General features: G+C 36.5%; 1 protein-coding gene across 5 annotated transcripts; it reads left to right on the top strand.

Moving 5' to 3' along the window:
• Positions 1-3,409: 3,409 nt before the first annotated feature.
• LOC136249117 (TNF receptor-associated factor 3-like) lies at positions 3,410-14,014 on the top strand. Of its 5 annotated transcripts, none has more exons than XM_066041049.1 (6): positions 3,410-3,584; positions 9,535-9,586; positions 9,717-9,812; positions 11,137-11,301; positions 11,354-11,410; positions 12,917-14,014. In XM_066041049.1, the coding sequence occupies exons 1-6, from the start codon at positions 3,442-3,444 to the stop codon at positions 13,853-13,855; spliced, it is 1,452 nt and encodes a 483-aa protein (XP_065897121.1). In that variant the 5' UTR covers positions 3,410-3,441; the 3' UTR covers positions 13,856-14,014. The 5 variants fall into 5 exon arrangements, with proteins under 5 accessions (XP_065897121.1, XP_065897120.1, XP_065897122.1 ...); XM_066041048.1 differs by having other exon boundaries at positions 11,341-11,406; XM_066041050.1 differs by lacking the exon at positions 11,354-11,410.
• The last annotated feature ends 959 nt before the right edge of the window (positions 14,015-14,973 follow it).

Genomic DNA, 14,973 nt, shown 5'->3' with positions numbered 1-14,973 from the left:
GTAGAGGCTTTGGACTATGGTGGGGTCTCCTTATTAGACAAGTGCCTTGGTCTCAATGTATGATGCAAATGTAATTGTGTGTCTGTGGGCAAGTAAACTGATTATCAAGGTGTAATGATTTAGAAGTCTAAGCGTGTGGACTCTAATGCAATGCAAATTGGACTAAGGGCAAGTGTCAAGTTCTCTTTGGTGAAGGTGTCCTTTTGCATTCATTGGTGACAAAACACTCTAATTAAACAGTCACTATTACCAGTATTACTTTGTCTGTATGGTCTGCTGTGTATATGTTAAATTGCCATTTCTACCTATGTAGTTCTAATCAGAGCTATGTAATGTGATCAATATCTATTTTCTAGAGGCCCAAAGATAGCATCTCACAACACAATCAAATAACACTGGTGGACCAGGTTAACTAGTACATATATAGAAACTGAATTTAGTTGGCTTCTACACAGACACATTCTTATGTGATTTATCTTGAGCAAGATTTCACTACCCATGCAGCTGTAAATGCCTAGTCTCACTTAGCAGTGCTGCAGAATTTCAGGTTCCGTGGCACTCCTGCAGGTTACTAGTCTTGCCCCAGGAGAATTTTCCTGCACAGACTTGAGTACCTGAGTTGGCTGAGTGGTTTGTATAGGCTGGTTCATTGGGTGGCAATAGTTATGTTTCAGATGGCCTTGCCATGCACAAGTATCAAAACCATAATTGTTCTGTGTACAGTATACTACCTGTCCACATTTCATAATGTATACAAGTATCCCATGTATCTATGATATGTCTGTATATTGCCATCTATATGTATCAAGTTATAGTACTGCCACTAAAATGAAAACCTTTACGGTGCTACTATCATAATTATGTAAACATGAAATTTTGTGAGAGCCAAATTTGAATGTTTCATGCTTATTTAAGACACATTTTCAAATTTATGCCTTCCCATTATTTTATTCCACATAGCCACATTTTCCCCAAATATTCTTTGAGAATTCTAAATTGCAACCTAAAATTCCCACCAAACCATCTTGTACCATCTATATTCCCAAAACTATAACTATATGTCATGTATTGGGTGCATGGATTAGCTTTACATCCTCAGGCCTCCATACTTAGTACAAGAGTCTATAGTACAGCTACACTGCCTGTATAAACACAGAAAGGAAGCTTTGAAAGCAACCATATGCATTTGCAATACATTACTATGATTATGCATATGTAATGCATGACTTAGCAGCTTATAAAAACTCCAGGAAGTTTTTGTGGTTGATCTAAATGATTACATCCTGTATCACATGGCTTTCATACAGGAAGTGATTAACATACTAAATCAGTGTCCAGACCAGTTAGCTACATACAACTTATCTCATGCACATCTGAGTAGCTGATAGATACATAAAACAAGGATGCATAATGTTGCATCACTTAGAGGTAAATTTTGTAAAGTACTAAACATAAAGACATTCAAAAAAACTTTCATAGTTTCTTGTTACTCAAATTTTATAATGGCTGTCGATACACACATCAAGCTATAATAAAGTTAGTATAAGACGCTGAGCTGTCAATATTCAAGACTATTATCTACCACTTGATTAATAACAGCTTGTCATCACAAACTCTTGAAATAATATTACAACAGGAAATAGCACCAACAGCAACATACTTAACTCAGCACAGAAAAAAATTTATAATGCTTCTACATGCAACTAGTACTGGTAGCTGTACAACTTGTAGCTACTATATTGAGCTTATGTACAGTACATTGTATATGTGTGTTTGTTTACACTGAGTAATCTGCAATAGGTGTGTATAGTTACAAAACCGAATACCGTAAACTGATATTATCGGATGTATCACATGTTCGTAATTGTAATATGATCTGTTATAAAGTGGTATGGTATATCAACTGACTGTGTATTTATGGTAGTTTAGAGCCACAAGAATGCTAGTGGATGTGGCTGACTCTACAGACAATTAGACCTATCATTTATAGCAGTAGTGGTTATATGACATTATTGAATGTAGCTAATACTTAGCTACATCATTCTATTTTTAGTTTCTGTCCATCAGTTTGTATTTGCTGACATGCATCCCTGCATGTGTTCTTGTTGATATAGCTATGTAGTTGTAGGTTAGCAGTACCATGTGTACTGATGTCATGCCTGGCATTGTGATAGACTCTTGTGGGGATAAGACTATATGGATTTCCATGGAATGAGCAGCTACAAATGTTGCCCTCAGCAGGTGTATTCAAATTATGTGTTTATTTATAAATTAATTTCACTAGGGACTGGCCATTGAAAGCCTAACAGGAAACAGTCAGAATCTTCAGTATTTTTATAGTCTGATGAGTGCAGCAAAAAATCCCAGACTATAAGTAGCTAGTGACTTGATCAATAATATGTGCAATCTAGACAATTTGTATATGTATGTATGCATGGTATTCACTACATGAATATGTGTTCAAGATATTCATTCCACTAAGTTTTCTTTCCCTTTCAAATACAAGTGATGCAACTTGTATAACAATGACCAGGCATTCCCACTTTGCTTGTAAAATGAAAGTAATAATTCAAAGTATATGTATTACATATGTGACTGCATATGTGGCATGCCTGTCAAAGTGTATAGTTGGATTGTGATTTGTATATCACCTGTCTGAAAGTGACTGTGTGTGTATGCCTCAATGTTGCAGTATAGTGCTACACAATTAAACATAAATAAATACTTTTAATAGTAGCAGTGCAAGTTGTACAGTCTCAGTGGCTGACAAGCTCAGTGATTGCAGCTAATTAATAATATAAGCTATATAGCACATCTTAAAAATAATAATGATTTCGTTGTTTTCAGATTTCATACTTGGGCACACATAGATAACTGTGTATAATATACAAGTGTATATTTGCCCTGAATCATACACTTAGCTACTTGTGTGTCGCATTGTCGCATTGTTGCATGGTAGCTACTCATCGTTCACATAAGGGGGGCAAGGATTTGTGACCTTGGGACATTGTGCCAGAGGACGTTATAACATTTTCCAGATTTGTTGTATACTCTCGTTAACTTTATGGCACTGAGTGCATGTACTTCTTTTGTAAGTAATGACATCATGCATAGCAATAATGAAATCGTGCATGGCAATAATGAAATCATGCATAGCAAGTTTGCTTACAGCACGTTCTTGTTCCCACTTCCCTCCCAAGCAGCCACAACACCCATGACCGGTAGAGGTGGAATATAGTCTAGAAGAATCTAAAGCAACCAGTTCAGAGCTTAAAATAGTAGTGACGTGCAAATGTAGCTACGTAATGCCGGTGTTATGTCGAAGTAGCTGCAATCATGTGACTAGCTAATAAATTGTTCCTGCATCCGGAATTTTGAGTTTTAAAGGTAGACTCTAGCTATAGTATATAGTTATCTGTCGTTGTAATATCAGAAATTAAGATGTCTCTGCCTGTTCCACAGTTGCCAACCTCGGAGGACAGATTCCAGTGTGCGGTTTGTCACACCCTTCTCAATGGCCCCCTACAGGTTCCTTGCTGTCATAGGATATGTACGCCATGTGGTCGAAAACTTAAGCAGCAAAAGTAAGGCTATTAGTATAATCTAATCAAAAACAGCTAAGCTGTAAAAAAAGGTGCGGCCCCAAAAAGGCCATGGTGAAAAAAGATGTGAAATCCAAGGTGGCGGCCAAGAAATGGCTGTGATGGTAGGTTAATGGGAAAAATTTTAATAACGACAATTCAGGTGAATTTGGTGCCGCTTGGTCTTAACACAAAATTCACCTCAATTGTTGTCATTAAAATTTTTACCATTAACCTACCATCACAGCCATTTCTTGGCCGCCACCTTGGATTTCACATCTTTTTTTCACCATGGCCTTTTTGGGGCCGCATCTTTTTTTTTTTTACAGCTTAGCTGTTTTTGATTAGATTTCACTTCTTTTTGTGTTTGTATACCCAAAAGCCGGCCATGGACGGCTTTGGGGATTTTCTTTTCTTTACCACAGGAAGAAGAAAAGATGAAGCAGATGTTAAATACTTTAAATATTTCTCAAATTATATATATATATATATATATATAATACATATATTTATTACAGAACACTCTACACAGTGGTTTCTTTATAACTGAACACTCTACAAAGTGACTTCTTCTAGGTGATATTTCTACAGGGTGATTTGTTTGTAGCTGAACTCTCTACATGATGGATTCTTCGCAGCTGAACTCTCTACAAGGTAACTTCTTCTAGCTGATGTCTCTACAGGGTCACTTGTTTGTAGTTGAACTCTCTAGATGATGGTTTCTTTGTAGCTGAACTCTCTACAAAGTAACTTCTTCTAGCTGATGTCTCTACGGGGTCACTAGTTTGTAGCTGAACTCTCTACATGGTGGTTTCTTTGCAACTGAACTCTCTACAAGGTGGCTTCTTCTAGCTGATATTTCTACAGGATTTGTTTGTACTGTAGCTGAACTCTCTACATGATGGTTTCTTTGTAGCTGAACTCTCTACAAAGTAACTTCTTCTAGCTGATGTCTCTACGGGGTCACTAGTTTGTAGCTGAACTCTCTACATGGTGGTTTCTTTGCAGCTGAACTCTCTACAAGGTGACTTCTTCTAGCTGATGTTTCTACAGGGTCACTTGTTTGTAGTTGAACTCTCTACATGATGGATTCTTTGTAGCTGAACTCTCTACAAAGTAACTTCTTCTAGCTGATGTCTCTACAGGGTCACTAGTTTGTAGCTGAACTCTCTACATGGTGGTTTCTTTGTAACTGAACTCTCTACAAGGTGACTTCTTCTAGCTGATCTTTCTACAAGGTGATTTGTTTATAGTTGAACTCTCTACATGATGGTTTCTTTGTAGCTGAACTCTCTACAAGGTAACTTCTTTAGCTGATCTCTGTACAGGGTGATTGTTTGTAGCTGAACTCTCTACAGGTGATTTGTTTGCAGCTGAACTCTCTACATGATGGTTTCTTTGTAGCTGAACTCTCCACAAGGTAATTTCTTCTATCTGATCTCTGTACAGGGTGAATTGTTTGTAGCTGAATTCTCTACAGGTGATTTGTTTGTAGCTGAACTCTCCACATGGTGGTTTCTTTGTAATGAACCCTCTACAAGGTGACTTCTTCTAGCTGATCTTTCTACAGGGTGATTTGTTTGTAGCTGAACTCCCTACAAAGAACTTCTTCAAACTGATCTCTGTACAGGGTGAATTGTTTGTAGCTGAACTCTCTACAAGGTAACTTCTTCTAGCTGATCTCTATACAGAGTGACTTGTTTGTAGCTGAACTCTCTACATGATGGTTTCTTTGTAGCTGAATTCTCTAAAAGGTAACTTCTTCTAGCTGATCTTTCTACAGGGCGATTTGTTTATAGCTGAATTCTCCACAAGTTAATTTGGTTGCAGCTGAACTCTCTACATGGTGATTTCTTGTAGCTGAGCTCTCTACAAGGTGACTTCTTCTAGCTGAACTCTCTACAGGGTGATCTTTTTGTAGATGATCTCTCTACAGAGTGATTTGTTTGCAGCTGACCTCTCTACATGATGGATTCTTTGTAGCTGTACTCTCTACAAGGTGACTTCTTCTTGCTGAACTCTCCACAGGGTGATTTGTTTGCAGCTGAACTCTCTACATGATGGATTCTTTGTAGCTGTACTCTCTACAAGGTGACTTCTTCTTGCTGAACTCTCTACAGGGTGAATTGTTTGTAGCTGATCTCTCTACATGGTGGTTTCTTTGTAGCTGAACTCTCTACAAGGTGACTTCTTCTAGCTGAACTCTCTACAGGGTGATTTGTTTGCAGCTGAACTCTCTACATAGTGCATAGTTTCTTTGTAACTGAACTCTCTACATGGTGTATAGTTTCTTTGTAACTGAACTCTCTACAAGGTGACTTCTTCTATAGCTGATCTCTCTACAGGGTGATTTGTTTCTAGGTGAACTCTCTACAGGGTGACTTACCTGTAGCTGAATTGTCTATCAGATTAACTGGTTGTAGCTGAATTCCCTACAGAATAACTTGCAATGTAATATAATTCTTTAATGGAGTAAGTTATAAACGTAGCCGAATGCTCTATTAGGGTGACTGTTCTATTAGAGTATCTCGATCTCGCATTTGCAACACGTAGTTGGCTTTCGAATCATGACTCAGTGGTTTGTAATCCGATTCTTCTGTACTACTGCAAGGACTTTCTATGATGATTATTCTAGCTACACACCGATTTTCAGCTCATTGCTCTAAGCGGTTTGCCTGGTAGGCGTGAAAACTATTAGTTTTTTATTCATAAAAATCGATTGCATAATTGTGACATAGGTTGGGTTTTGTGTCATATCTCCATGGTCTTTATCTCGATTCTTTTCAAACCACAAAAAGGCACTACTACGATGGTTACTCCATCTACATAGCAATTTTCAACTGATTCCTTCAAGGAGTTTACCCTGTGGGCGTGACAGACCTTCGACCTTATTTTACGCGAATAGTCGATCATAACTCCGTGCATGTCCGTTGGATTCCTACCAAAGTTGGTACTGAGATCCGCCTTAATGAGCCCGTCAAGTGTGCCAAATTTCAGCCCGATTGGAGCACGCATTCGTGTTTTATGGCGGATTTTGCGAAGTGTGCGAAATGAAGAAGTAGAAGAAAAAAACGAAGAAATTAAAACGAAAGTTTGTTCGCTCGTATCTCGGAAATGGCTGGACCGATTTTCTTCAAATTTGGTATAAAGACTCCCATAACGGGCCGGCACGTCTGTAGCAAATTTGGTTCCAATCGGATAAGAGATCACAGAGCTACATAGGTGTGAAAATTGCGTTTTCTTTCTTCCTGTTAATATACTCACGGTGTGGCGCGCCGGCTTCTTGGGCCGCACGACACACTATGGTGTGTTTTGATTAGGCTACCATATATGTATTTACGTATGTCTTGCGATGAATTAAGGTTGTGAAAATCTCCTGAGAAACTCCAAAAACGTTACTAAGCTAGCTACTACTACTAGCTATGCAGCTGCAGCTGTTACAGTAGTGCTGGGAAGAGGGATAGAGTAGTCTAGCTAGGTATACGTAGCTACAACTCAGATTAAGCAAACAGCTATAGTTCAGACTTTTTCAAATTCGTACAAAGCATCTGATTGGCTGTTTTTCACGTGATATCACTAACGAAAGGAATTGTAACTGACAACCGTCTTGTAATCTACTGTATCAGCACAATTGATTCTAACACCAAAAAGTGGTCACGTGACCAAAAATCCCATTATAGCTACATTGGACAGTCTATTCAAAAATCATTGTGAATTATTAAGACTTTCTGCATTTTGAATAGTGCTATAGTATGCATGCACGAGCACATCCAATATAATCATATAGCCATAATATTTTGAGGCCGACAAAATTTTCAAGGTTAAGCAAATGTTACCTAATTTAAAATTTTCGCGGATTTGCAACAGTCCCAAAATGTACTATTATATGGATGTCTAAATATTTCAAGGATAAATTTTTGCTGTTGACCCCCAAAAACCTCAAAATCAGTGAAAATTTTCTCACTCGGCCATACAGTAGCTGTTAGGCCACTTTTTGCAGGGTATTCAATGCATGTTGATACTGAAAGCAATAGGTAAATCAGCACTTGTTTGTTTTATCTGATAGTCATTTTTGCCAGAGACAGAGAAGGAAGACATCTTCCTGTTCCACAGGACCATTGTAGCCATTATGACATTTTTGGTCATGTGACCGCTTTTTGGATATTTGTGCGTTAACATTATGTGTGTTGAAATTATGCTGATATCAAATGCTACAAACAATCCAAATTATTGCCTGTTTGCTTTATCTGAATAGTCAGCTTGTCTAGAAGCAACAAAGAAAAGCATCCTCCTATTTTGAGTGGAAACCCTGCATGTACAGTAATGTCTGTGATGTGTAATTAGCTGTAACATGTACAAGAATGCAATCTTGTACATGTACTACATGGCTAATTTACACAGACATTATATGTAGTTTACTCACATTTGCATATTAGTTGTACCATGGTATATCTAATATGCAAAATGGAAGTATGCACAACATAATTATATTTCATATAACTATACATGTGATCTATATCAGTGGCCTTTCCACTTGTTTTAGGATAAAATAATGACCTCTCATAACATATGTATACATATGTCCATATAATATTATGAACTCTTGCCTATACATGATGGGCTCCATTTTATCACTCCTCAGCAAGAATCAGTGCAGCCTATAGCTAGCTAACATTTTATAACAAGTGGCTATCTGTTGAAATAGTTGACTAAGTGAGGTTGAAACTAAGTCATGGTTGTTGGCTTAAGTTACCCATTGACTCAAATAGGAATTTGGATTTTAATCTGGTATCCATACAGATGTGTAGGACTGCTGCAATTCGCTAAAATGAAATTATTACATATGACTGGTCAGGCCTCTTTGAAGTTCAGCAATAGTTGAATTTGTACTGTTTACCCTGAACAGTGTCAGGGGTGGATCTAGGAATATATACGTAGCATATAATAATGTAGTTATCATGGGCCTGGCAAGGGGATGGACACAAACAGACTAAGTTTGCGGGAGCACATTCTCTTGTTATTTTTGAAACAGCAAATAATCACCTCTTAGTATCTTAGTATAGTGTCTCACTGTTGAAATTTACCATTTTGGCCTTTGCAGATGGTTCAAGTCTTATAAAGCTGTTTAAAAGGCTATAAATAACATAAAAACCAGCAACATGATAATTGATGTTATAGAGGCACTTAGCTTAGTACGTATGAAAGTACTGGGTAACAATTTATTTATTATTGATTTATTTATTAGTTTTACAACCACACCATACATGTACAAATATAGTTGATTACAAGACTGACAATGATGATTAGTGATTATACTAAAAAGGGGTGGTGCGTGTGTTGTTGGTACAGAAAGAACAGGGACAGCAAAAATGGAACGTACAAGTATTATTGGAGTTAAAATTATTTAAAAAGTACATGCAAGACAATTTGCATGGAGATCTCATTGTGTTGATAATCTACATGGCATGCTTGCTTGAAATTTCTATACATAATATCTAAGTAAGAAAGTTAAAGCAGAAGATTCACATTTTACAACTATTTGCATGTTACGTGAGCAGATAGTTTTGACACAGATGCATGTGCATGAATTCATGCACTGGCTTGCAGTATGACAGTGTGCATGCAAGTAAATAAACCCATTACATGTGCTTGAATGTAATTTGTACCGTGTTAAAATCCTAAAAAGCTTGTGACTTAAAATAACTGGATCACTGCATGATTAGACTATACTATTAATGTGGCGTGCTTGTATATACTCTTTGTATGAAGTTTTGCACAGTAAACAATAATAATAGTATGCATCAAATAGTATATAATTATAACCATGTGCATGTCTTGTCTGAAGCATACCGTTATAAGAATGCTTAGCATTGCGCATGGGTAAATATATCATATATACCTTTTATTACTGAATCACTTAATAACCAATATATGTTTACTTCTGTGCATATAGGGCTCAAGCCTTCTTTTGTGGAAAATGCAAAACATCTGTGGCATTTATGAATGTAAGCTATTAGGTGTGGACAGATTCCTTATAGGTATAGAGATATATGAGGTTATCGATACTAATGTGTTGTGCAAATGGCATGATCTTGTTAGAACTCATGTTGCTGTACTGTTTTATTGTTGGTGTAGTATTTCTATGACAAAGAAATGTCAAAGGAGATTGACTACCTGGTGGTTTCTTGTCCTTACTGTTCTGCATGGAATGGTGAATACAAAAAGTTTCAGGTTAGTACATTTTACTGTAAGGTGAATACAGATACCATTGTAACTATGTTAAACATCCAATCAATAGTAGTATAGTAACATGCCTAGAATTAACATCACTACAGCCATTTCTTGGTCACTTCTTGGATTTTGAAGCTTAGATTTTGTTAAGGTAGCACCTTTTTCTACAGCTTGGCTGTTCTGATGTGGACATCTTTTATTAGATACACTCATGCAGATGCACAATTCTATGAATATTTCTATACACAATTTTTTGTGATTATACAATCAGCCATGGTTGTTCTTCACAATTGGCTGTAGACTGGAGTAATGGGACTATGGTAAATACACTGTAGTATATACTCTATCTACTTTCCAGGTTTGAATTACATTTTATAAAGTATGACATTGTGTGAATTGGGTATGACAATATTTGCTGGACCTGCAAAAAAGCAAAATGTAATTTACATACATGAAATAAAAATATGAGAAGGCATGCTTTTTGGAGATTACTATTCATTAATTCAAATTTTGCATGAAATGTTTCACATATCCACGTACAATGTCTATACTACAGCAATGATATGCCTCTGTGTAGCTTTTTAGCTACACATGGATGAAATTGAAAATCACATTATTTGGTTCCACTTGTTTGTCATGTACCCACAACTGCAAATGAGGTCATTATGTCCATAAAATTAAGCATTGTGCTTTAGCACAGCGCTAAAAATATCGCCAATTATTTTATCATCTTTTGTCAACACATTATTTGATTTCTGTTTTAGATAATTTACATCAAAGTTAGCTGGAAAGTTTGGTGGGAGAAAAGTTTGTCAAATTTGGCTAGTGAGTAGTGTTTCGCCAAACTAAAATCTGCTAAATCGTTTGTTCAATACAAATCTGTAACTGCTACTAACAAATTCGCCAAACTTTTTCTTGCCAAAATCCTACTGTGGCAAATTTGCTAAAATTTCCTCCTGCCAAACTTTCTGGCTAATGGTAGTCACTATAGTACTTTAAACAATTAGCATTTCATTTTCTTAATTGTGATTTCATCAGTTCACTTAAATGTTTTATTGGATAAAAGTGTGAATGTTTTTTTATTTAAATATTTGACTGTTATCTTTTTAGCAAATTTGTGCTTTACGTATTGTTGTTAAAGTTTTATAATTGCCTTTGATTCCTACACATACTTATATTTCTAAAATTGTACCAGCAGAGTTGCCACATTCCTACTTACCTCACATACAACATGATTGTGTGTCTTTACAACTCGTACAAAAATATTTGTAAGTAAATACATTATATACCTAGCTAGTAGTATCACTCTTTAACACATGTACAGACACATTTGAAGGAAGAGTGTCAACTAGTCAAGGTATCATGTCCCAATGAAGGTTGTCATGAGGAGACCACAAGATCACAACTTGATGATCACTTACAACAGTGTCAGTATAGAAGACAATCATATCAGTGGTATAAGGAAGAGGTTCCTTATGATCAACAGAAGGTATGTTCACATGATAATGAATAATCATAATTATTATAGGACCATGAAGTAGAATGTCTTCATGTTCCAATCTCATGCCCTGAGGACACTGTTCTTAGGAAAGAAGTATGTAAGTTATTCATGGAAGAATGCTCAAATGAATTGTAAAGTGAAGACTATATTGTCTTGTGAATAAATCATTTAGCTATGACACACGATTTAGATAAACTAACAAAATAAATGAAATAACTACTTTATGAAACTAAATATCCAATGCTAGGATTTAGATTGCACACTGTCAGTTTTCCAAATAAATACCACCTTCAGTCTTGAGAGAGGTGGTTCTGCTTTAACTAACTGACTATTTATTATAAAGTGCCTGGTACTAAATTCAATTATGCATGAGGAATATGCATGCATAACTATATGAGTATGCCTCATGTATTGCATTATGAGCCATGCAATTCCACTATAACTATAAATAAATTTATTGTAATAAGCAGATTTCATGGCTAGCTACCATCAAATATTAAATATATTATATACTCATGTACAAAGCAAGATATTTTTAGATAGGGGGTTCTGTTCCAAGCTGGGTACAGCACGGTGTGCAAAGTACACTTAGCATACAAAGCAAAATTGCTCTAGGAGGGTCTGGGGGTATGTCACCACAGGAAAAGTATGAAATTTTAACCCTTTGAGATCAATTCTAAAGGCAATTTTATGCACTGACTGTTCTATTGGAATCACTGATTGTTGTAGTATTTTGATCTTTTTGCAAACTAAAATAAGAAAATTATTAGGGGGCTCCAGTCTGTCAGGTTACTACACCTGTATATGTTACTCTCAATAAAAAAGCTGATGGATCACATCAGTAAGCTTTTTTGTTGATGCTGATGTGGTGTTCTGATCTCTCCACTCTGCATTCAACACAGCAATTGGGTTAAGAGTATTACTGCATATACTGAACTTTACATATGTATATATGTTATTGGATTTGACAATGCCAGGTTTCCACACACATCTGGATTTGTGACTTTAAAGGACCGTAACTCATTGTAAGAGTTTGCTATCACTCTCACAGTTTAACCTGCTGTTCCATAATGCATGCAATAAAAGAATTGTGTGAAAATTGTAGATCAATAGCATACTGTGTGATCAAATAAAGGTAAAGAATTGGATATGTGTGGAAGCCTAGTTTTGTAAAATCTGGTCACATTATATAGCTTCTTGTTGCTACTTGACAGGCCAAGATCTTTCAGCCAAACTCTTCTAGGTTGCCAGACAGTTAAAAGGTTTGTTGGCACACAGAAAAATGGTACTGCTATCCACTACTGGATTACTATAATTGGTTCACATTAACTATGTACCCATCCCTTAGGAAGATAGCTTTAATATACTGCACTGGCTTTGATTTTCCCCAGTGCATTTATATCTTGCCCTCATTTTGTATCAATGGAAGGTGTTGATCCACACTGTACATTGTATTGTTACTTAGTTTATAGCTATAGATGACAACCACTCTGCATCATTTCAGAGCACACACACACACATACACTGTACAATTGTGTGTTTATTGCAAACTAAGGATCGGTCAACATTTTTGTATATACTGTATTCATTATTTTATGTACAGATCGATCTTCATTTGGACCCTAACAATCAACTTGGCTACTCTATGGCTAAAAAGAAAATAAACAGACAACAAACACAACTACAATGTCTGTTTTCCTTCTTAGGGTGCCAGTTCATAGCCAACATGGGCAGTTCAGAATTAGAAACACATTTGGAAAGATATGTAAAACATCACCTGTCTTTGGTTGGTAAGTTTTTGTCTGATGGATTTCATCAGAAACAAACCAGATTCACTAGCAAAGAGTATGAAGCAATGAATCAACTGCTCCATGTTGAATTGGATAAAACCAGTAAAAAGTTGGAAGCAATGAATGACAAGAACAAAGAGGAGACACTGCAAATTACTGGCATACAGCGCAAGCAAGATGATGTTATTTTTCGATTAACTGGAGTTGAAGATCTTTTGGTGTCACTACAAGCTAGTATTAACGAGATCAACCATACTTATGAGGAAGTGTCTCTCACCTTACAAACACTTCAAGCTACTTCATATGATGGTCACTACATATGGAAGATACCAGATATCACCAGACGTAGGAGGGATGCTCTACTAGGAAAGACTGTCAGTCTATATTCAGCACCATTTTACACCAGCAGGTTTGGGTACAGACTGTGTCTACGTGTGTATTTAGATGGTGATGGTAGTGGAAAGGGACGTTACATATCTTACTTCCTTACCATCATGAAGGGAGAATATGATGCTTTACTAGAATGGCCATTTCAGCATACAGTGACAATGACATTAGTAAACCAGAAAGGCAACAACAATATTGTACAATCATTTAGACCCAACCCAACCAGTACTAGTTTTCATCGTCCAAAATCAGACATGAATGTGGCATCTGGTTGTCCTAAATTTGCTCCACTATCAATACTGGATAATCCTGAATTTGCTGTTGATGACGTGGCATTCTTCAAGTGTGACATTAGACTACAATAAACTTATATGTATATAGGCAAGATAGTTTTCGGCATAGCTTCATTACAGAGACTATAGCCATGTAGTTATGCAGTAGTTTTGTACTGTAGGTATCTAAGGTATATATATGCTGAATCGCAATCGACATCATTATTTTAAACAAAAGATCTTTCATACATACCGGTATGTGCATTTGTGCATGAGGATACCAATGGCTTCCATGTATTTATGTATTATTTCTATAGTAGCTTACATATGTAGCTTTGTCTTAGTTGAATTGTTTTCAAGTTCACGTTGAGAGCATGTGTGGATTTACATTTCCATCTGTTGCAATGCAATGCTACTTATCTCCTAGCTGGAGAGAGGCAAAGCAATCTACATTTTTTCTGCTCTAATTCTAAGTCCTCTTCACTCACATTATCTCATATCATAGATTGCATACTGTAGTTGCTAGCCATCTTTGCATTTAGAACCAGAGTGTTAAAACCCTTGTGATTTTTGTACATTAGATTGCTTCCATTGTAGTTGGCAAACAGCAGTGATAAACTAGTGTGCATGGAACTAATGGGACTAAATTCCTTGTAAGAAGAAAATACAGGAAGGAGAAATTTTGAAAGACATTCAAAGACTTATTATGATGTAAAATGTAACAATTGTATGCCTTTTCCATGCATAAATAAAATGGCTTAACAAACATTTTAAAACACTCAAAATATTATTTATTGAGCATGCGGACAAGTTATTTTAAATAATTAGGCATTAGCTTGTTGGCTACTGTATACAGTGGCTACATGTCAGAAAATTGATGGAATTGGTTATTATGCACAATGACCATCCAAGTTACATGGGTATCTGCGTTATTAAACCAGGCGCACGCCCACAGCCGGCCGAAGGCCGGCTGTGGGCGTGCGCCTGGTTTACTGTAATTGTTTCCGTAAAAGTGTGTGTGTGTACCTATCTATCTACCTATCTACCTATGTACCTATCTACCTATGTTTGTCCGTACGCACCCACGTGAGCAAAATCGTTTAATAACGGTAAAAGCAGCTTTTACGTAAGAAGTAAAAGTGAAATGAAGTCTGTATTAAACTTCTGCACAGGTGAACTTTGCTCTGAGGTGGTTTCTTTTCGGCGGACTG

This window comes from Dysidea avara, chromosome 3, assembly GCF_963678975.1.
Source record: "Dysidea avara chromosome 3, odDysAvar1.4, whole genome shotgun sequence".
NCBI lineage: Eukaryota > Metazoa > Porifera > Demospongiae > Dictyoceratida > Dysideidae > Dysidea > Dysidea avara.
The sequence above is the reverse complement of the archived record's forward strand: the minus strand, read 5'-3'. Positions and strand labels throughout refer to the sequence as shown.

Bases quoted from the DNA above. Each gene is read 5' to 3' on its own strand.
- LOC136249117 (XM_066041048.1), top strand. From the start codon at position 3,442: ATGTCTCTGCCTGTTCCACAGTTGCCAACCTCGGAGGACAGATTCCAG. The intron at 9,587-9,716 runs GTAAGCTATTAG...TTGTTGGTGTAG, and splicing joins CATCTGTGGCATTTATGAAT to TATTTCTATGACAAAGAAAT. The intron at 11,302-11,340 runs GTATGTTCACAT...TAATTATTATAG, and splicing joins TTCCTTATGATCAACAGAAG to GACCATGAAGTAGAATGTCT.